The 20,434-nt window shown below is 43.6% G+C and overlaps 2 protein-coding genes across 5 annotated transcripts in view; one reads left to right on the plus strand and one right to left on the minus strand.

Moving 5' to 3' along the window:
• Nucleotides 1-9,802, minus strand: part of SEC22C (SEC22 homolog C, vesicle trafficking protein) — a 32,812-nt gene extending 23,010 nt beyond the window's left edge. The window contains exons 1-3 of one of the 4 annotated variants that reach the window (XM_053600673.1): nucleotides 9,392-9,494; nucleotides 7,545-7,591; nucleotides 1,534-1,742 (exon numbers count right to left, since the gene is read on the minus strand). In XM_053600673.1, coding sequence (XP_053456648.1) covers nucleotides 1,534-1,715 — 182 coding nt within the window. In that variant the 5' untranslated portion in view covers nucleotides 1,716-1,742; nucleotides 7,545-7,591; nucleotides 9,392-9,494. Of the gene's footprint in view, nucleotides 1-1,533; nucleotides 1,743-7,544; nucleotides 7,592-9,391; nucleotides 9,502-9,710 lie in introns of those variants that run through there. The other 3 variants (XM_053600675.1, XM_053600676.1, XM_053600674.1) reach the window with 3 other exon arrangements.
• A 5,423-nt stretch (nucleotides 9,803-15,225) lies between these two features.
• Nucleotides 15,226-20,106, plus strand: SS18L2 (SS18 like 2). The gene is made up of 3 exons (XM_053600678.1): nucleotides 15,226-15,394; nucleotides 15,636-15,712; nucleotides 19,563-20,106. The coding sequence occupies exons 1-3, from the start codon at nucleotides 15,326-15,328 to the stop codon at nucleotides 19,648-19,650; spliced, it is 234 nt and encodes a 77-aa protein (XP_053456653.1). The 5' UTR covers nucleotides 15,226-15,325; the 3' UTR covers nucleotides 19,651-20,106.
• Nucleotides 20,107-20,434: the final 328 nt, after the last annotated feature.

Below are 20,434 nucleotides of genomic sequence, written 5' to 3' on the forward strand. Positions count from 1 at the left end.
GGGATACTGCAAAAGCAGTTTTGAGAGGAAAATTCAGTACAAACTTTCTGGAAGGAAGTATGGAGAAACCTCAAAGCACTCAAGCTAGACCTCCCATTTGATCCTGCAATCCCATTACTGGGCATCTACCCAGAAGGAAAAAAATCCTTTTATCATAAGGACACTTGTACTAGACTGTTTATTGCAGCTCAATTTACAATCATCAAAATGTGGAAACAGCCTAAATGCCCACCAACTCAGGAATGGATTAACAAGCTGTGGTATATGTATACCATGGAATACTATTCAGCCATTAAAAAAAATGCAGACTTTACATCCTTCGTATTAACCTGGATGGACGTGGAAGACATTATTCTTAGTAAAGCATCACAAGAATGGAGAAGCATGAATCCTATGTACTCAATTTTGATATTAGGACAATTAATGACAGTTAAGGTCATGGGGGAGAGGAAAAGTAGAGAGAGGGAAGGCGGGAGAGAGGTGTGCCACACCTTCTGGGGGCAAGACAGGATTGCAAGAGGGACTTTACCTAACAACTGCAATCAGTGTAACCTGGCTTATTGTACCCTCAATGAATCCCCAACAATGAAAAAAAGAGAAAAAAAAAAAAAAAGACACTGTCTTATTTTCAGAGAAACAGGGTAGTAGAAGTATAGGAAGGATTCTTCCTTAAAGCTTGCCGAGGGAGCATGGCCCTGCCCAGATTTCAGACTTCTGCCCTTCAGAACTGTAAGAGAATGAACTTCTGTTGTTTGAAGCCAGTTTGTAGAAACTTGTAAGTCCTAGGAAACTAATACAGCTCCTTAACTATAAAAAGCTATGGTACTGCTCAACTATAAGAAAAGAAAATAATGGTACATATTTGGAAACTCAGACTCCTCTATGAAAATAATGGTACATATTTAATTCAAATTACAAATGAGAACATTTCATATTTCTTTTTCAAAAAACTACTGAATCTCCAAGACTTAATTCTGAAGTCTTAGACTTCTTTTTTCTGTGAAAAATAAGTCCCTTGAAAAGACAGACCTGCTGTCATTAATTTTTCAATCCCCTGCTCTTGTCACATAATAAAAATTAAAAAGTAAAAAAAGTTTTTTAAAAAGTTAAAAATTTAAAAGCAAAAACTGAAGGCAAGAGCCACAAATGAAGCCTTTTTTCCTTATTTTCTTGGCTTTCTCACTCTCATCCTTTTCCCTCCCCAATATCTTAATCCTCTATCTCCTCCCTCTCTCATCCTTTTCCCCTCACATCTAAGTGCAAAAAAACTATGAAACTAAAGGCACAAAAACCGATTGCGCTCATGAGTACTCCATCAACAGAACTTAGAAGCTGGAGCAGCAATGCTTGAGGCTCTAAGGAAATCCACTCTTCCATTTTTCTGTTGCTATATACACACACAACCTCAGACCACTGCCAGATGCCAGATCCACTTTTACTACACAATGTGATTAGCATAACGATACTGTTACATATAGTTAAAAGTAACCCCAACTTTGCTGATGTTCTATAAAGGTGAATATGCTCACTTACTGTATACTGAAATCACGGCCTTCTGCAGAACCTCGACCTGGATACTGTGCCAGTCGCAAGCCTAATGTCTTGAGCCGTCTCCTGCATTCCAAAAAGTCCTGGGTGTGGTAAAAGTCAGTAGAGGCTGAGAGGGGCAGTCCATCCCTCACCCGTACCACACAGGCAAAAAAGATCATGGACATGGTCCACAAGAGGAGTCATGAGGACACCTGAGGAAAGGAAGGTTTACCTTGTTACTGAGGGCTATATAATAGTGCTAGAAACACCCCCATCCTTGGAATGTCAACTCCAGGTTGTTTCACCCTCACCCCAGCTATAACTGCAATGTAGCTTTTATTATTTTTCCCTGCCCTCTACTGCTACATCATTCCCAATTCTCCTCCCTTCATTATCCTCCCTGTCTCTGCTGATTAGTAATACCCGTTTTCTTTCTCTCAATAATCTCTCCCTTTCCAGAATAAAGCCAACTAGGATGAGGAAAAAAGGAATAGAGAGGTAAGGAAACAGGATCAGAAGGCCTCGGGAACTTCAGCAGTAACAGCAGGTAGCAGGACACAGAGCAAGACAACCCTAACAGGGTACAAAGCACCTGCCACTGAAGCAGCAGAGAAGGACTGGGATCCAGAGAACCATGCATTTCAGCTCGCCCTGGAAGGCAGGCACTACGCGGTTTAGTTGCCTTATCCTCATGTGCAGGGAAATAGAGGAGGGCAGAGGGATTCTCAGCATCGAACCTAATGCTCATGACAAGGAGAACAGAAGGCAAAAATGGAACTTAGCATGTCCTCCTCAATTTCTGCAAATGTTTCAGACAGAGCCAATCTTCAAAATAATGAGAGTCCCTACAGATGGCTAAAGGAAATCATTTAGCAAATTATATTACAGTAAGATACTAAATATTTGGCCATGATATGTGAGCACTATTAAGAAACAAAAAGGAACAGGCCAGGCATGGTACCTTATGCCTCTAAACCTAGTAGTCTGGGAGGCTAAAGCATGGGGATCCCTTGAGCCCAGGAGTTCAAGACCACCCTAAGGATGAATTAGCCAGATGTCATGCTGGGGACCCGTAAGCCCAGCTACTCCAGAGGCTGAGGCAGAAGAATCGCTTGAACCCAGGAGTTTGAGGTGGCACTCTCATCTGGGCAACATAGTGAGCCTCTGTCTCTAAATAAATACATAATTTTTTTAATATAAAAAAAGAAACAAAAAGAAAAAGATCTGAGTCCTCGTAGTGCCTTTAAGAAATTAGAAAAAAAGGTGCCTCTGTATGGAAACAGACCTGCACCAGTTCTGCTAACTGAGCCTGATAGGTTTTAGCTCCATCTGTTAATATCTCAAGGTACTTGTCCAGAGTATATTCTGCACATCTGTGTGTGGCAGCCCTGAAACTAGGGATTAGTGGCATAGCCATTACAGCTCAAATGGGTCTTTCCACGCGTTTACATGTCCTGTTTCACAGATCCTGTTTGACAGGTCCTCTAGTTGACAGGGTGTTCATAGGTATAACAACGGACCTTTCTTCCAAAGAACCCTAGGGATGCAACCTTATTCAGTATTTCAATTCTTCTTCATTCCCCAAACAGGAGCGCCCAGGATGCACACTACTCTTCACCACTGTGCCTCCACGCCTTCTTCACCTGTGTCTCAATGTCACACCTCTCATCTCCCTATACCCAAATCCAAATCAAAACCAGTCTCATATTCTCTTACAACATGAAACTGACCCGGACTTGCCCAGCTAGAAGTACTTTTCTTCCTCTTTTAAATTCCTAGGAAATTGCACATGAGCCCGGCACCCACACCTGTAAACCTAGCACTTTGGGAGTCATCATCACAATTGAAAACTTTTCTCTGGAAAAGCCCATTTTAAAAGGTTGAAAACACAAGTTAGAGATTAGGAGAAAAAAATGTGTAAACCACGTATCTGATAAGGGACCAGTATCAAAACTGGTCAACAGTAAGAAAAACCAAACAATCCAATTACAAAATGGGCAAAATACACAAGCAGGCATTTTGCCAAAGAGGATATACAGATGGCAAATAAGCTCATGAAAAGATGTTCAACATCACTGGCCATTAAGAAAATGCAACTTAAAGCCATACTGCTACTGTACACCTATCGGAGTAGATAAAATGAAAAAAACAGTGAAAGTATCAAATGCAAGCATGCAGAGAAACTGACTCTCTTATGCTTTGCTAGAAGGACTGTAACATGGGACACTCTAGAAAACATTCTGGCAGTTCCCTTTTAATGTACAATCTATCAATCACACTCCTTGCATTTATCCCACAGAAATAAAAACTTACTTTCACACAAAAACCTTTGTACAATTGCTCATTGCACATTTAAAACAACCAAAAACTGGAAAAAACCAAAATATCCTACAAATAATGAAGAGTTAAACAAACCACAGTATATTCATCCAATGTAATACTATTCAGGAATAATGAGGAATAAACTATCAGACTGACACACAGAACAACTTGGATGGATTTCAAAAGTATTATTCTAATTGCAAAAAGCCATATCAAGGCTAGGTGCAGTGGCTCATACCTGTAATCCTAGCACTCTAGGAGGCCAAGGCATGAGGATCGCTTGAGCTCAGGAGTTTGTGACCAGCCTGAGTAACAGTGAGACCCCATCTCTACTAAAAATAGAAAAAACTAACCAGTTATTGTGGCAGGTACCTGTAGGCCTTGTTACCAGGAAGGCTGAGGCAAAGGCTGAGGATCACCTGAGCCTAGGAGTTTGAGGCTGCTGTGAGCCTTGATGACTCTATAGCACTCCACCCTGGGCAACAGAGTGAGACTTCATCTCAAAAAAAAAAAAAAACTCAATATCAAAATCTTACATGCTGTATGAATCCTTTTATGTAACAGTCTCAAAATGACAAAATTATAGGGATGGAGAACTAAAAAACTGTTGTCAGAGTTTAGGAAACTGAGAAGGAGGAGAATGAGTGTGACTATGAAAGAAGAGCAAAAGAGAGAGCTGCATGGTAATGGATTAATTCTAAATCTTGACTGTGGCAGAGGTTACAGAAATTTACATGTGTTTATACATTTTTTTTTTTTTGAGACAGTCTCACTTTGTCACCCTCGATAGAGTACCATGCTGTCATAGCTCACAGAAATCTCAAACTCTTGGGCTCAAGCAATTCTCTTGCTTCAGCCTCCCAAGTAGCTGGGACTATAGGTGCCTACCACAACGCTCAGCTAGTTTTTTTTAGAGGTGGGATCTCTTTCTTGCTCAGACTGGTCTCAAACTCCTGAGCTCAAGCAATCCACCCACCTCTGCCCCCAGAGTGCTAGGATGTTTATATGTTTTATACCAATGTCAGTTTCCTGGAGCTGATATTGTACTATAGTTATATAAGATATAACCAACCAGGTATGGTGGCTCAAGCCTGTAATCCTAGCACTCTTGGGAGGCCAAGATGGGTGGATAGCCTGAGCTCAGGTGTTCAAGACCAGCCTAAACAAGAGTGAGACCTCTTCTCTACTAAAAATAGAAAAACTAACCAGGCCTTGTGGTGGACACCTATAGTCCCAAGCTACTCAGGAGTCTGAGACAAGAGGATCACTTGAGCCCAAGAGTTTGAGGTTGCTGTGATTTATGATGCCATGGCACTCTACCCAGGGTGACAGAGTAAGACTCTGTCTTCGCCCCCACCCCCCCAAAAAAAACACACTGGAAGGCTGAGGCAGTGGATTGCCTGAGCTCACAGGTGTGAGACCAACCTGAGCCAGAGTGAGACCTTATCTCTAAAAATAGCTGGGTGCTGTGGCGGGGGCCTGTAGTTCCAACTACTCCGGCAGCTGAGGCAAAAGAATTGTTTGAGCCCAAGAGTTTGAGGTTGCTATGAGCTATGACACCACAGCACTCTACCGAGGATGACAAAGTGAGGCTCTGTCTCAAAAAAAAAATAAACAATAAATAAATAAATAATAAAATAAAAATAAAGAAATGTAACCAATGGGGAAAACTAAGGGAATAGTACATGTGACCTCTCTGTATTATCTTTGCAACTTCTGTGATAATTATTTTAAAATAAAAATTGAAAAAATAAAAATTTAACTTAAGGTCATCATGTACCACTCACTTAAATTATACTCATACTTCTTTTTTTGTTTAAATGTCATTTAAAATAAATAAATAAATGTCATTTTAAAATAGCTAGGCTACCTTGGTTGGAAACAATTGCTCTTAGGTGCCTGAGGGCTATTTGCTTTAGCAGAAGGGAGAGAGAGAGAAAGACAGTATTTGAGGGAGTAAAGCAGTCTTAGTAAGAAGAATACATCTTAGCAGGCTTTAGCAGTTGCAGGCATTCTGCAGGCAGAAGCAGCGACAGAGTCAGAGTGAGTGGACCAGTGATAGAATGCGCGCTCCCAACAGCCTTCTCCTCCAGCTTCTTAGGGACACACTCCCATGGCTCTTAACACCACAGGTGTAGAGACTGCCAATCACTGATGCTCTCCTGGTGAGCTCTCATATTTGTTAGGAGAGCCAAATCCCTCCCCATGCCCTTTTCACCAGGGTGTTACATTACCGAGCTATACAGGTGTTTCTTATAACTCTCACTCCTCCTTGCCGTAAGCTATATGGGCTGCTACATCCACTAGCAGAACAATAATCCTATCTGCTAACTATAGTTCTGATAATTTATGCACAAATATTGAAAAGCATGTTTTATAGTGAATAATTCCATATTACATATTTCCAACTAGAAGGTACTATAATCTAAAGATTCGTTAAAATAAAACTGCTCAAAGATAACTTGTATTCAATTTCAAATAGGAAAGCAGTGGTACGCATCTGGAAAACCATGCCACAATTATAGAAAAAAATATTTATCAATTCCATAAGGACAAAGGCAACCTCAGAATGCTCCCACGAAGAGACACTGGTCTGTCTTCCAGGTCTTACCAACTCCTTTTACAGGCCAGTGGACTTTGGAAATTGCCACCCTGCCTGGCACACTATTAGAAAGTACTCAATAGGGTGGTGCCTGTGGCTCAGTGAGTAGGGCGCCAGCCCCATATACCAAGGGTGGCGGGTTCAAACCCAGCCCCAGCTGAACTGTAAGCAAAAAATAGCCGGGCGTTGTGGCAGGCGCCTGTAGTCCCAGCTGCTCGGGAGGCTGAGGCAGGAGAATCGCGGAAGCCCAAGAACTAAAGGTTGCTGTGAGTCCTGTGACATCATGGCACTCTACCAAAGGCGGTAAAGTGAGACTCTGTCTCTACAAAAAAAAAAAGAAGAAAAAAAAAAGAAAGTACTCAATAGCCTGGGTGCATTGGCTCACACCTGTAATACTAGCACTCTAGGAGGCCTAGGCAGGTGGATCAGTTGAGCTCTGAAGTTTGAGACCAGCCTGAGCAAGAATGAGACACCAACTCTACAAAAAAGGGAAAAATAGCCAGGTGTGGTGGCCCACACCTATAGTCCCAGCTGCTTGGGAAGCTGAAGCAAAAGGATCACTTGAGCCCAGAGCTTGACGTTGCTGTGAGCTATGACACCATGGCGCTCTAGCCTGGGCAACAGTGAGACTCTGTCTCAAAAAAGTACTAATAATAAAAGAAACAAAACCAAGAAATTACTCAATAAAAACTGTTGAGCAGGGTGGTGCCTGTGGCTCAGTGGGTACGGCGCTGGCCCCATATACCGAGGGTGGCGGGTACAAATCTGGCCCTGGCCAAACTGCAACAACAAAAAAAAATAGCCGGGCATTGTGGTGGGCGCCTGAAGTCCCAGGTACTTGGGAATCTGAGGCAAGAGAATCGCCTAAGCCCAGGAGTTGGAGGTTGCTATGAGCTGTGTGATGCCATGGCACTCTACTGAGGGCGATAAAGTGAGACTCTGTCTCTACAAAAATAAATAAATAAATAAATAAATAAATAAATAAATAAATAAATAAATAAAAGACTGCTAAGCAAATGAATGAAGGACCTGAGGGCTGTCTCATTATTGTTCACTGGAAATAAGAGATGTAGGTTTGTAGATCCCTTACCGTAATTCTGATCTATATTTTGAACACTTTTCCACAATAAGTCTCTACTAAGAGAGAAAAAGAGAAAGGTTTATACAAACATTTTTTAAGTAGAACACAAAGTAGTAATCAATACACAGCATCCATGTTACTAGGTTTTATAAAAATATATTTTAATCTGCCTCCCCCATTTCCTAAATCTTCCTAGCAGCATCTGTTTATAAACTGCTCATGTTATAGATTACCCCTATTTTATCAGGAAAGACTCTGTGACTATGCTGGAGGCTACCCTTGTTTCCGTTGTTTTTTTCTCCCCTTTTATTCTTAACCCTCAAATCCCTACCACACACAATGAGAAAAAGGGACAGAAAGAAGGAGAAAGACAAAAGGAGACAGAGAGAGATGACCAGTCCTCAAAAAATAGGAATTTAAACAAGCAAAACAAATTTCATTTGGCACACAAATATTCAAACACAAGGGTTCACCATAAGGCATATGCTCAAACACACAATATGGAAGTCAAAATCGAGTTATGTTGCCCTTACTGAGTTCATCTTCAGCAACAGGACTTAACAACTGGTTGCCTAAATTGTAGATCAGAGATGCTTGGGGAAGGAGTGGAAAGGAGGGTCCACTCTGGCATTTGTTAGGAACTGAGACGAGTATAGAAACTTGATAGGAACTAATACTGTATGTCAGGCACTGTCCTAGAAACTTTTATATAGATAATGTTATTAAATGTTCATAAATATCTATGAGGTAGGCATAATCCACACTGGACAGGTGGAAAAACTGTAGCTCCATAGCTCAAAGGTAAAGCCAGGATTCAAATCCAGGCTTCCTTACTTGAAATATTCTAAAGTTACAATCTTTCAACCCTATCCTGCTTCTCTAAATTCAATCTTTGGGATTACGGCTACTCTATTTCCGTAAAATAATTCCTTGTAATACTAAAAACTAATCAAAGACCTGTTGCTAGAGGAAGGAGCCTGATGTCACACTTGTTACAACTGCTCCTAACCCACTTCATTAACTTGAAGTCAGTTTTCCTCTGTGACCATTGGTCACCTTTTGAATGTAGGCGTTGTGTTGTAAACACAAACACTTAAATCAGAGCTATAACAACGGTGTTTAAAATGTATTTTCGAGAGAAAACTCTGTATCAATTTAATTCTATCTAGCAACGTTAAACCCCTTCAATTGTTTCCGTTTTCATTTTACTAAAATTTATCGGGATCAACTACGTATTTTCTCTGCAAAATTTAGTGAATGTTTACCCTATCCTTTGGTTTTGAGGTGTCACAAATTTCACCTTTACTTTCCACCAACAGAAATATTCTTTTGTAACTTTGATTTCTACAAATCAAAAATATCCCCAAGTCCTTTTATGCTTCTGGCTCTAGAGATCTATGTGTAAACCTATAACGGACATAAAACTTGTAATGAACATCTCACAGCTGGTGTTCAGAAAAGTTTGTCCAGTGTATCCAGTATTAGAAATCTTAAACTATTGGCATACTAAGGGAAGTTTGCCGTTAAAACTAAACAATATTCTGACTTGAACTTAGTGGATAGTTAAGGAAACTACCGCCCCTTCTTTCATGTTGGACACCCTCCATCTCTTCCCACTGAGGGTAGCCCTCTGCGCCCTCTGTCAGCAGAGGATTCCAGCCAGCGCGCGCCTTGGGTGGCCCGGGAATCCGGGAAACTGCCCAGTCCCAGAAGCCCAGAGGGTCTAGACTCGGCCCGAGGGCAGGACAAGGGAGGGCTCGGGCCGCCTCCACCTCGGGGCCCGCCCTACGCCACACCCGACTCCGCCTACTCTCAGCTAACGGGCGGCAGCATCTGCCTCCGCCCCGAGTCCTCACCTTGCCCCGACCGCAGCCTCCGCAAGTCGGGGACAACCCGCCGTGCCGCCACACCACCACGGCACCTGCCGCCTCTTCCGCTACCTAGGCGGACCCGCCCCAGGTCATAGGCAGCCCAGACGCAGGTAGATGGTGGTGCGCGTGCGCGAGCCTTTTAAACCCCATTCGCTGCTGCCAAGAGACATCACCCCCAACTGACCAATCCTGGAGCGCCTTTGCAGCCGGATGGCGACCACGTCGCGAAAGGAGCGGTTCTTAAAGGGCTGAGACCCAAAAGTACAGGGGGCGTGGCTGGGGCGCACGCCTCAGGTCTTCTTACCTCCTCTGTCTCCCTGCGTGGTTTGAGGTCCGAGCCGGTAACCCTGAAGTCCGGAGATACGAGGAGGCTATGTGGTCTAAGCTCGAGTCCTGCCAGGGTATCGAAAGGACTGACTTCTGGAGGCCGGGAGGCTCCGCGGGACACAGGGACACACCCGGGGCGTGGGTTCCTCGGTCCGCGTCGCAGGGCTGGAGGCCCGAGATAGGCAAACCAAAGAGCACGGCCTACTGCCAGCCTGAATAGGGTGCCAAAGTCCGACCCCGGCGGGACATACCCCAGACTGGGAGCAGAGCCGCCCGCAGGTGGATAGCTGGCTGGAGGTAGATTAGGTAGCAGAATTGGTCTATGTATTCATTCAACAGGTATTAAGCACTGAGCATCTGCTGAGTGCCAGGCACTATGGACAAAGCGAGGAATTCCTTATACTAATGACTATGTCAGGAAAGAAGGCAGGGTGAGAGAATCCAGCAAGCAATTAAACACATGTATAATACAAACTGCTCTTCAGAGAAGAGCAAAGTATTTTGGGATGGAAAGAAACCTAGAAAGCCCACTTTCTAGGAGAGTTAATGTTCAACGCATACAGAATTTCAGTTGGGAAGATGAAAAAATTATCGGAATGGATGGTAGTGATGGTTGCACAACAATGTGAATGTACCAAATACCATAAAACCGTACATTTAAAAATGATTGGGTGGCGCCTGTGGCTCAGTGAGTAGGGCGCCGGCCCCACATAAGGAGCGTGGCAGTTTCAAACCCTGCCCTGGCCAAAACTGCAAACAAAAATGTAGCCGGGCATTGTGGCCGGCGCTTGTAGTCCCAGCTACTTGGGAGGCTGAGGTAAGAGAATCGCCTCTTACCTGGAGGTTGCTGTGAGCTGTGACGCCAGCGTACTCTATATCGAGGGCGACAAAGTGAGACTGTGTCTCTAAAAAACAAACAAACAAAAAAATGATTGAAAGGCAGGTGCAGTGGCTCACACCTGTAATCCTAGCACTCTGGGAAGCCGAGGCAGGTGGATCGCTTCACCTCAGAAGTTCCAAACCAGCCTGAAAAAGAGTGAGACCCCCGTCTCCACTAAAAACAGGAAAAAACTAGCTGGCGTAGTGGCAGGTGCCTGTAGTTCCAGCTACTCGGGAGGCTGAGGTAAGAGAATCGCTTAAGCCCAAGAGCTGGAGAGGTTGCTGTGAGCTGTGATGCTAGTGCACTCTACCGAGGGCGACAAACTGATACTGTGTCTCTAAAAAACAAACAAAAAATGATTGTTCCAGCTACTCGGGAAGCTAAGACAGGAGAATCTCTTGAGCCCAAGAGTTTAAGGTTGTTGCGAGCTATGATGCCAAGGCACTCTACCTACCGCAACAGTGAGACTCTTCCTCAAAACAAACAAACAAAAAAGATATATTTTACCTTATATGTATTTACCATAAAAAGGAAAGAAACATAGAGTGTAGAGAGTAAATGAGTTGAGTGAGAGCCACCAGACCATGTAGGATCTTATGAGCCATAGTGGAAAGTTTAAGACAATGAAAATTGATCACATTTGCACCTTGTAAAAAATCACTTTGCTAAAATTAAGATCAAAACGGATAAGGCTTAAAGAAGCCACAGTGGGACTGGATGGGAAGCCAATGCAGTCATCTGGGCAAGAGAGAATGGAATTGCAGCATGAACTAGGATGAGGCTGAAGAGGAAGAGCATTGAGCAGGCTGCAGAGAAAAGTAGGAACAAGATCAACAGAATATAGTGATGAATTGGATGTGAACGGGATGATGAAGTAGCTTCAAGGAAGCTGCTATCCTTCAGCCTTAGATGAATGGATGAGTGGGGGAAGGATGCACAGATAAGGGGAAGAGGATCTTGATATCTCTCTCTCTCTCTCTCTCTCCCCTCCCCCACCTCTCCACCCGGAGCTGAAGCTGGGATATCTTTCTCCTCACAAGTCCTTCTGCTATTCTTTGAATTCCTGTCACTGTTCTTGGCCCTTCAGAAACTTCCAGTTCACTTGTCCCTATACTTTGCTCTATTTATCAGCTCCCTCTAGTCTTCATTTCCTTCCCCATCATGTGAGAGTCCAGGGTTCATCACTTCCATTACAATCTTCCCGATATGCTTACATCCAGTGCACTGTTATCCATCTGTCACATGACTGGCAGCACTCCAAAACTGGAATAATCCAAGCTTCTGTCTTCTCTGAATCTCCTCCTAGGCTGTAAAGGCTACTGGATGAAATCTCACAACCACATAGATCATGATATGTACACTGCCAACCTCAACTAGGTCAACACCATTCAGCAGCCCTGTTTGCCAAGATCTCTCCAGTTCTCCCCCAAAATCAACTTCCAAATTTCTTTTTTTTTTTTGTTTTTTGTAGAGACAGAGTCTCACTTTATAGCCCTCGGTAGAGTGCTGTGGCATCACACAGCTCACAGCAATCTCCAACTCCTGGGCTTCAGTGATTCTCTTGCCTCAGCCTCCTGAGTAGCTGGGACCACAGGCGCCCGCCACAATGCCCAGCTATTTTTTGGTTGCAGTTCAACCGGGGCCAGGTTTGAACCTGCCACCCTCGGTATATGGGGCCGGCACCTTACCAACTGAGCCACAGGCACCGCCCCAACTTCCAAATTTCTTGTCTTCTCCCCAGATCTCCCACTCTTCAACCCCCTTGCTCTCCCAAGTGACTCCTTCACTGAAGAAAAAACCACCATCAAAATGATGCCCTCAGCTTCTGACAAATCCTCTCACTCCTGTCCCTCCAGCTATCATTTCTTTCTCTTTTCCTCTTTACAACCTAACATCATGGAAAAAATAGTTTGTTTGAACACTCTGTTGCTTCATCTTTTCCACCATTTCTCAGTCCACTAAAATTCTGATTTCTGTTTCACTACATCACTGAAACTGCCCTCACCAAGAACATCAAAGACCTAGTCTTCATCTTTTTTGACCTTTTAACAGCATTTGTCATTGCTGTCCTGGTTTCTCAGTTACTTTAAAAAAAATTTCCATGACCCCAACTCTCCTAGTTTTCCTCTTCCTGTATCTCTTGTCTCTTTCGCCCCTCAGTCTCCTTTGCAGCTTCTTTTCTCAACCATGAGAGAAAGCCATCACACTCTCCTTAGGCAGACTTATCCACTACATGGTTCCAATCAGTTGCCACAGTGATGTTTCTCAAAGCTGTACCTCTAGCCTATCCCTTGTCCCTGAGTTTCAGACCTAAATAGCCATCAATGAACTTTAACATCTCCATTTGTCATCACCTCAAACTGTGCATTTCCATGACTGAACGTATCACCCTCATGTCCAGGCCAGCTTCCCTACCCATTCAATCACTATGGCCTGTCAAATCTACTTTTTTTTTTAAAGCATAATCTTTTTTTTAAATTTTATTTTATTTTATTTTTATTGTTTGGGATTCATTGAGGGTAAAAAGAATTAGTTTACACTGATTGCAATTGTTAGATAAAGTTCTTCTTATAATTGTGTCCCACCCCCAAGAGGTGTGCCATACACTGCGACCCCCCCCAATCTTCTTCCTCTCCTCTTCCCACTTGCTCATTCCCCTACCCCCCACTTGTATTAGCTCATCTACTGCCTTCATATTAGAATTGAGTACATTGGATTCTTGCTTCTCCATTCTTGTGATGCTTTACTAAGAAGAATGTGTTTATCTCCATCCAGGTTAATACAAAAGATGTAAAGTTTCCATCCTTTTTAGTGGCTGAATAGTATTCCATGGTATACATACACCACAGCTTGTTAATCCATTCCTGTTTCCACATTTTGGTGATTGTAAATTGAGCTGCAATAACCAGTCTAGTGCAAATGTCCTTATGATAAAATGATTTTTTTTTTTTCTGGGTAGATGCCTAGTAATGGGATTGCAGGAACTAATAGGAAATCTAATTTGAGTTCTTCGAGGATTCTCCATACTTCCTTCCAAAAAGGCAAATCTATTTCTAATGTTTTTAAAATACACACACTTTTTTTTCACTGCTCCCACTGTATCTAGCCTGCATGCCTATAGTAGCTTTCTCACTGTTCATTTCCCTTTTCATCTGGCTACCTTCTCTTTCACCATTTTACAGCCAGGAAAACTCTAAAATGCATATGATTTCATGCTGCTTAAAACCATCCATGGCTCCCATTGCTCTTAGGAGTGAGTCCAGAATCTGGACACCTGTCACCTGCTTAGCCTCCATTTCTTCTCTATATGGAGATATCTCTTCTCCTAAATGGTTTACTTTGTATGTGGGACCAGTTTGGTCCCTTGCACCTGTCCCATCTTAACACCATTTCATTGCCCTTCCTCATTTGTCTAAACAGGAATGAGGCCAGATATAAGACTAAGCAAGACCCACATCCTGCTCCTGAGGTTTCCTTTTCTGTTCATCCTGTTTTCAATGGAATTTTCCTGGGGAAGGAGCCCAATGTGGGGTTAACAGTGCAGGCTTGGAAACCAGAAAGCCCTAAGTCCTGCCCCAGCTTAGGCGTAACTACCCCCACTTCTCACAGTAGGTTTACCCTTCTGTGCAAGGGGATGAAAAGTGCCCTTCACAGGGTTGAATAAAGGGATTGTGGAGAGAAAGCCCTGACAAGCTTGGTCTGAACCAGAGGTACCAGCTGGGGAAATTAATCTCTAGGAGGCTCCCCAAATCTCCCTCCTAAACTAAGTGGCTGCTGCCCACTCTGTGCTTTAGGGAAAACAAGCTTTATTACCACATCAACCACAGATGGGCTAGAAGCCTACAACCACTTCGGAGTTTTAACAGTTGCCAGGAGTTACTATGTGACCCAGGAGGATGTGGCCAGCTTCCCCCTTGCATTTTGCAGACAACCACCCTTGCAGTATAATGCATAGGCAGTATGGGGTACTCGTGAAGAGTGAAGTTTCTAAAGCTAGACTGTGTTCAGATACTGGCTTTGCTCTTGGTAGCTGTGGACCTTGGGCAAGTTACTTAACCTGTCTTCTCATCTGTAAAATGGGCAAAATACTAGTGCTTTTTAGGATTGCAAACCTAATAAGATTATTATTGCCCAAAGGAAATCTAGCCACAGATGCAAGTTTCTCCCTCAGCAAAGTGTAAAGCACTGTTTTCCTAGCACTTCAGAAGGCAATGCTCAGGGTTCAACCTCCAGACGCTGGCCTAGTGGCACCAGAGTGATGTCAAAAGAGCTGTGGACTTGGAGCCATATATGTGGTTCCAGGCATGATTCCTACGGGACCCTGGGCAAGCTCCCCGTGCAGCAGTATACACATTCTAAAATTCAAGGAGGTGACGCTGGACAAGGTAAGCGGTAGACCCGGTCCCGACTCCGCAGTCTAGCTTTCCAGACTGCGCAGGCGCAAAGGGTTTGTACACTGCCCCGGCGCCCTGGGGGCCGGACTCGAGGAAGTTGCCGAGCGCCGTTCTTGTGGGTCCAATCACAAGAGACGTTCCCTCCCGTTCCCCGCCCTGTAGGCAGGAAAATCCAATCAACGTCGAGAGCATAGGCCCTACCTACTGTGGGAGCCTGCTGTGGCAGTGTTGTGTATTGATCCTGTTTCTGGCTCGGTTTTAGGCGAGTGGTAGGTGGTCTACGGTTTCTGAAGCAGGTTTTCGATTGGGCTCCCCGAGATGTCTGTGGCCTTCGTACCGGACTGGCTGAGGGGCAAGGCGGAAGTCAATCAGGAGACTATCCAGCGGGTAAGCGCCAACGCGGGCAGAGATCTTGATGAGCTGCGGAGTGCGTAAGCTTCCTGGAGTGAGCAAGCTTCCTGGAGTGAGCAGCATCCCTGCCGAGACTTGTAGTCTGCGAAGGGTGTTGACCGGCTGGTATGGAGTGAGATGGAAACGAAGTCAGCCAAAGAACTGGGGCGGGACAGTCCGGCGTGGGGCATGCAGCCCTGCCCGCCGTACTGCATTGACCTTTTCTTTGATTTTTCAGCTCTTGGAGGAGAATGACCAGCTGATCCGCTGTATTGTGGAGTATCAGAACAAGGGCCGGGCGAACGAGTGCGTCCAGTAAGTGCCCCTTTCTGCGCCTGCCTCTTGAGTGGAGGGGAAGCCAGTGTGCCAATGCAGCAGCTGTCCTGAACTGGTGGTCTTGCATGGATTGCAATTGACTCTTACTATACAGTTGAGGAGAGGGAGGCTCAAAGGGGTTACTTACCTGCCCAAGACTATACAGTCAGTACATTGCAAAGCCTAGAGTCAGACGTGGTTTCCTTTCAAAACTTGACTTATTTTCACTGCAAAACCTCCTTTATGTGAAGCCATGCCAGCTGATGACAACAGAGACGGTGAGAAGAGTGCACGGAAAATTAAGCTCAGGAGATCAGAGCCATGGCCCTTTCCTCATTGTGGGTCCCTACCTCATCCTTTTTCTGTTAAGTGAGGGGGGATCATTTGACTGCTAAGCACCTTTCCATTTCTAACTTGCTGTCAGTGAGAATGACACAAAGATGAATAGATTTCCAAGTGCAGCAAAGGTAAATTCTGTGTAATAATTTAATGTGCTCTCTAATCACATACCAACATGAAAGAAAATAGAGTCTGAGCATCTTTTCCAAATCCAGTCCAGAAATTATGCCCCATTTCTTACAGAAAAATACACATTTCATTGTTCCTGAAGAAATGTTTAAGAACTCCTACCCCATAGAAAAATCAGCTACAGTCCCTCACTGATTACCCCAGTGGAATAGTAGAGATACCCATTTCGCTAAAAGTCTTTACATTTGACTCTAACATTTGGTTAATTTGCTTTTTTACAGCAAAAACTTTCTGATTTTTCCATATGAAAAATGGTTGCAAAATTTTCTGTTTGGTGTAATGATTCTCAACCCAGGGATAAGATAGTTACTAAAAGCTCTTAGTCTGCTTTTTCACATTATGTGTATCATGTTTCCTGGCCACTGGTCTGCTTTGTCTTCATGGGTGGGGAGCACTACTCCTTGATTGAGAATCACGGCTGTAGAAAGCTCATACATTGATCAGGAAGTATCTTGTCCCTTCTTTGAAGTTTGTTCACAAGGTATTTTATAAGTACAGTTGGCCCTCTATAACTGTAGGTTCTGTCTGCACAGATTTAATCAACAGCAAGTAAAAAATATTTGGGGGGGGCTCGGCACCTGTGGCTCAAGCGGGTAAGGGGCCAGCCACATACACCTGCTGACGGGTTGGAATCCAGCCCGGGCACACCAAACAACAATGACGGCTGCAACCAAAAACATAGCAGGGCATTGAGGCGGGTGCCTGTAGTCCCAGCTACTTGGGACGCGGAGGCAGGAGACAAGCTTGAGCCCAGGAGTTGGAGGTTGCTGTGAGCTTGATGCCACAGCTCTCTACCCAGGATGACAGCTTGAGGCTCTGTCTCAAAAAAAAACATATTTTGGGGAAAAAACAATAAAAAATAATGGTACAACCATAAAAGCTAATACAAATGAAACAATGGGCTGGGAGCATTGGTTCACACCTGTATCATAGCACTCTGGGAGGCCAAAGCATTGAGTCACTTGAGCTGAGGCCTTCAGGACCAGCCTGAGGTAGAGTGAGACCCAACCTCTAAAAAATAGAGCACCAAAAATCACATTATGGGTGGCGCCTGTGGCTCAGTCGGTAAGGCGCCGGCCCCATATACCGAGGGTGACGGGTTCAAACCCAGCCCCGGCCAAACTGCAACCGAAAAATAGTCGGGTGTTGTGGCGGGCACCTGTAGTCCCAGCTACTCGGGAGGCTGAGGCAAGAGAATCGCTTAAGCCTGGGAGTTGGAGGTTGCTGTGAGCTGTGTGAGGCCACGGCGCTCTACCGAGGGCCATAAAGTGAGACTCTGTCTCTACAAAAAAAAAAATCACATTATAACAAAGATATTTGTACCAGAATGTTTATTGCAGCCCAATTCATAATTGCTAAGTCATGGAAAAAGCCCAAGTGCCCATCGATCCACAAATGGATTAATAAATTGTGGTATATGTACACCATGGAATATTATGCAGCCTTAAAGAAAGATGGAGACTTTACCTCTTTCATGTTTATATGGATGGAGCTGGAACATATTCTTCTTAGTAAAGTATCTTAAGAATGGAAGCAAAAGTATCCGATGAACTCAGCCCTACTATGAAACTAATTTATGGCTTTCATATGAAAGCTATAACCCAGTTATAACCTAAGAATATGGGGATGGAGGAGAGGGAGAGGAGGGGAGGTGGGGGATGGGCGGAGGGAGGGTGATTGGTGGGATCACACCTACCGTGCATCTTACGAGGGTATACGTAAAACTTACTAAATGTAGAGTATAAATGTCTTAACACAATAACTAAGAAAATGCCAGGAAGGGCTACGATAACCAGTGTGATGAAAATATGTCAAATGGTCTATAAAACCAGTGTATGGTGCCCCATGACTGCATTAATGTACACAGCTATGATTTAATAATAATAATAAAAAAATAAAATAAGTAAAAATAAAAAATAGAGCTTGGGAGGCTGAGGCAAGATCACTTGAGCCCAGGATTTTGAGGTTGCTGTGAGCTGTGATGCCAAGGCACTCTGCCAAGAATGACGAAGTGAAACTCTGCCTAAAAAAAAAGGAAGAAAGAAAAAGAAAAAAACATACAGTACAGTATAACAACTATTTACATAACATTTCTATTGCATTAGGTATTATAAGTAATCTAGAGATGATTTAAAGTATATGGGAGGTTGTGCATAGGTTATATGCAAATACTATGCCATTTTATATAATGGACTTGAGCTTGAGTCTCTCTGGATTTTGGTATCTATGTGGGGGAGCAGAGATGAAGGGATCCTGGAAACAATCCCCTGCAGATACTGAGGGACAACTCTACTACTAGTACTAGACACTGTTTCAGGCACTAGGGAATCAGCAGCAAAACATACCAGCTCTACACTCATGGAGCTGACATTCTAGTATCTAGGGGGAAAATACAGTTAGGCATATAATAAGTGCTTTGAATAAGAATTGAGCAGAATAAGTGGGAGAGGGTGCTGTTTTATACAGGATATCACTAATAAAGTGGCATTTGAGTAGAGAGCTGAGGTCAGAGAACCAGCCATGCAGCAATAAGACATAGTGAAATGGGTAAGGCAGAGAGAGCATCAGGTGGAAAAGCCCCCTGGCAGGAGTGTTGTGAACATCATCAAGTGACAGCAAGGAGGCCATTGTACCAGAACCCAGTGAACAAAGGGAAAACTGTAGGGGATTAGATCAGAGGGGTAACTGTAGGCCCCTTATCGGTATGGAAAGGCTCAACTTAACTCTGAGATGGGAGCCTTTGAAAGGTAAGAGATAAGCCAGGCTCACAGCTGTAATCCTAGCACTCTGGGAGGCTGAGGCAGGTAGATTGCTTGAGCTCAGGAGTTCAAGGCTAGCCTGAGTGAGATTGAGACCCTGTCTGTACTAAAAATAGAAAACTTGAGGCAAGAAGATCACTTGAGCCCAAACTAAGGTTGCTATGAGCCAGGGCACTCAACCCAGGGCGACAAAGTGAGACACTGTCTCAAAAAACAAACAAAAAGAAAACCAGAGATATGACATGATCTTGACTTAAATTTACACAGGCTTCAGTGTGGAGAATAAAGTATGTGTACAAAGGTAGATCAGGGAGACTAGTTACATTATTGCAATAGTCCAAGCAAGAAATTATGGTGGCTTACCCTGGAGAGGTAGCTGTGAGATCGCTGAGAATGGGTGAGATTTTGGATATGTTTTCCTTGAATATGTTAAGCAAGCAACTTGATAGCACTGTATTATCTAATCAGTGGATAACCCATTCACTTATGGGTACATTGTTTTTCAGTGTTTGTTCATGTCAGTAAAAATAAGCCTCTAATTTTTGCCTATTTTTTCTGCATAGGTACCAGCATGTGTTACATAGAAATCTTATTTATTTGGCTACCATTGCAGATGCTAGCCCTACCAGTTCTTCAAAAGCAATGGAATAGTCTTCCAGTTGGCTGTTGTGAAGAGTAATTGAATGTAACCCATCTCCTAAGAAATGGACATAGGGTCTTTACCAACTCAACTGCTTAAATCATGGATGAAACTTCTGTGGATCTTTTAAAAATGTGAAAACATGAAGAAAGCTACCAACTTAACTGTATTTTTGATGTAAATATTTATTTTAATAATTAAGCAGATCCCTCAAGAATTTGGCCCCAGGTGTCCTCTTTCCTGAACTTGGAGCATATCTGGATGAACAGACATTCCTGGCATCTTCAAGCCTACTTTTTAGTTTCAACCTGAAGAGGAAACTGAGTAGGCACTGGGCAGGAACTGGTGAGACTACTGAATGAGACCTTACTATATGGACGTGTAACTGTGTATTCTCTCCTACCTGTTTGTAAATATGGTCCCCCAACTGCTTTTTTCAGGTTGTTCTGAAATAAAGCTTACTTTTCCACAAAAGACTGATAAGGTAAGGAAGCATAAAAGTTTTTGTATAATTTGTTCCATTTGGTTTTCCAGAAAAACTGAGGACTTAGCTATAAGGTGTGTAACAACAATAACTTTATCATAGTGATTCTTGGCCGGGCGCTGTGGCTCATGCCTATAGTCCTAGAGCTCTGGGAGACCGGAGGTGGGTGGATTGCCTGAGCTCATAGGTTTGAGACCAGCCTGAGCCAGAGGGAGACCTAGCCTCTAAAATTAGCTGGGTGTTGTGGCATATTTACATTATGATTCATAACAGCAGCAAAATTACAGTTATGAAGTAGCAACAAAAATAAT

This window comes from Nycticebus coucang, chromosome 8 (genome assembly GCF_027406575.1).
Source record: "Nycticebus coucang isolate mNycCou1 chromosome 8, mNycCou1.pri, whole genome shotgun sequence".
Lineage (NCBI taxonomy): Eukaryota > Metazoa > Chordata > Mammalia > Primates > Lorisidae > Nycticebus > Nycticebus coucang.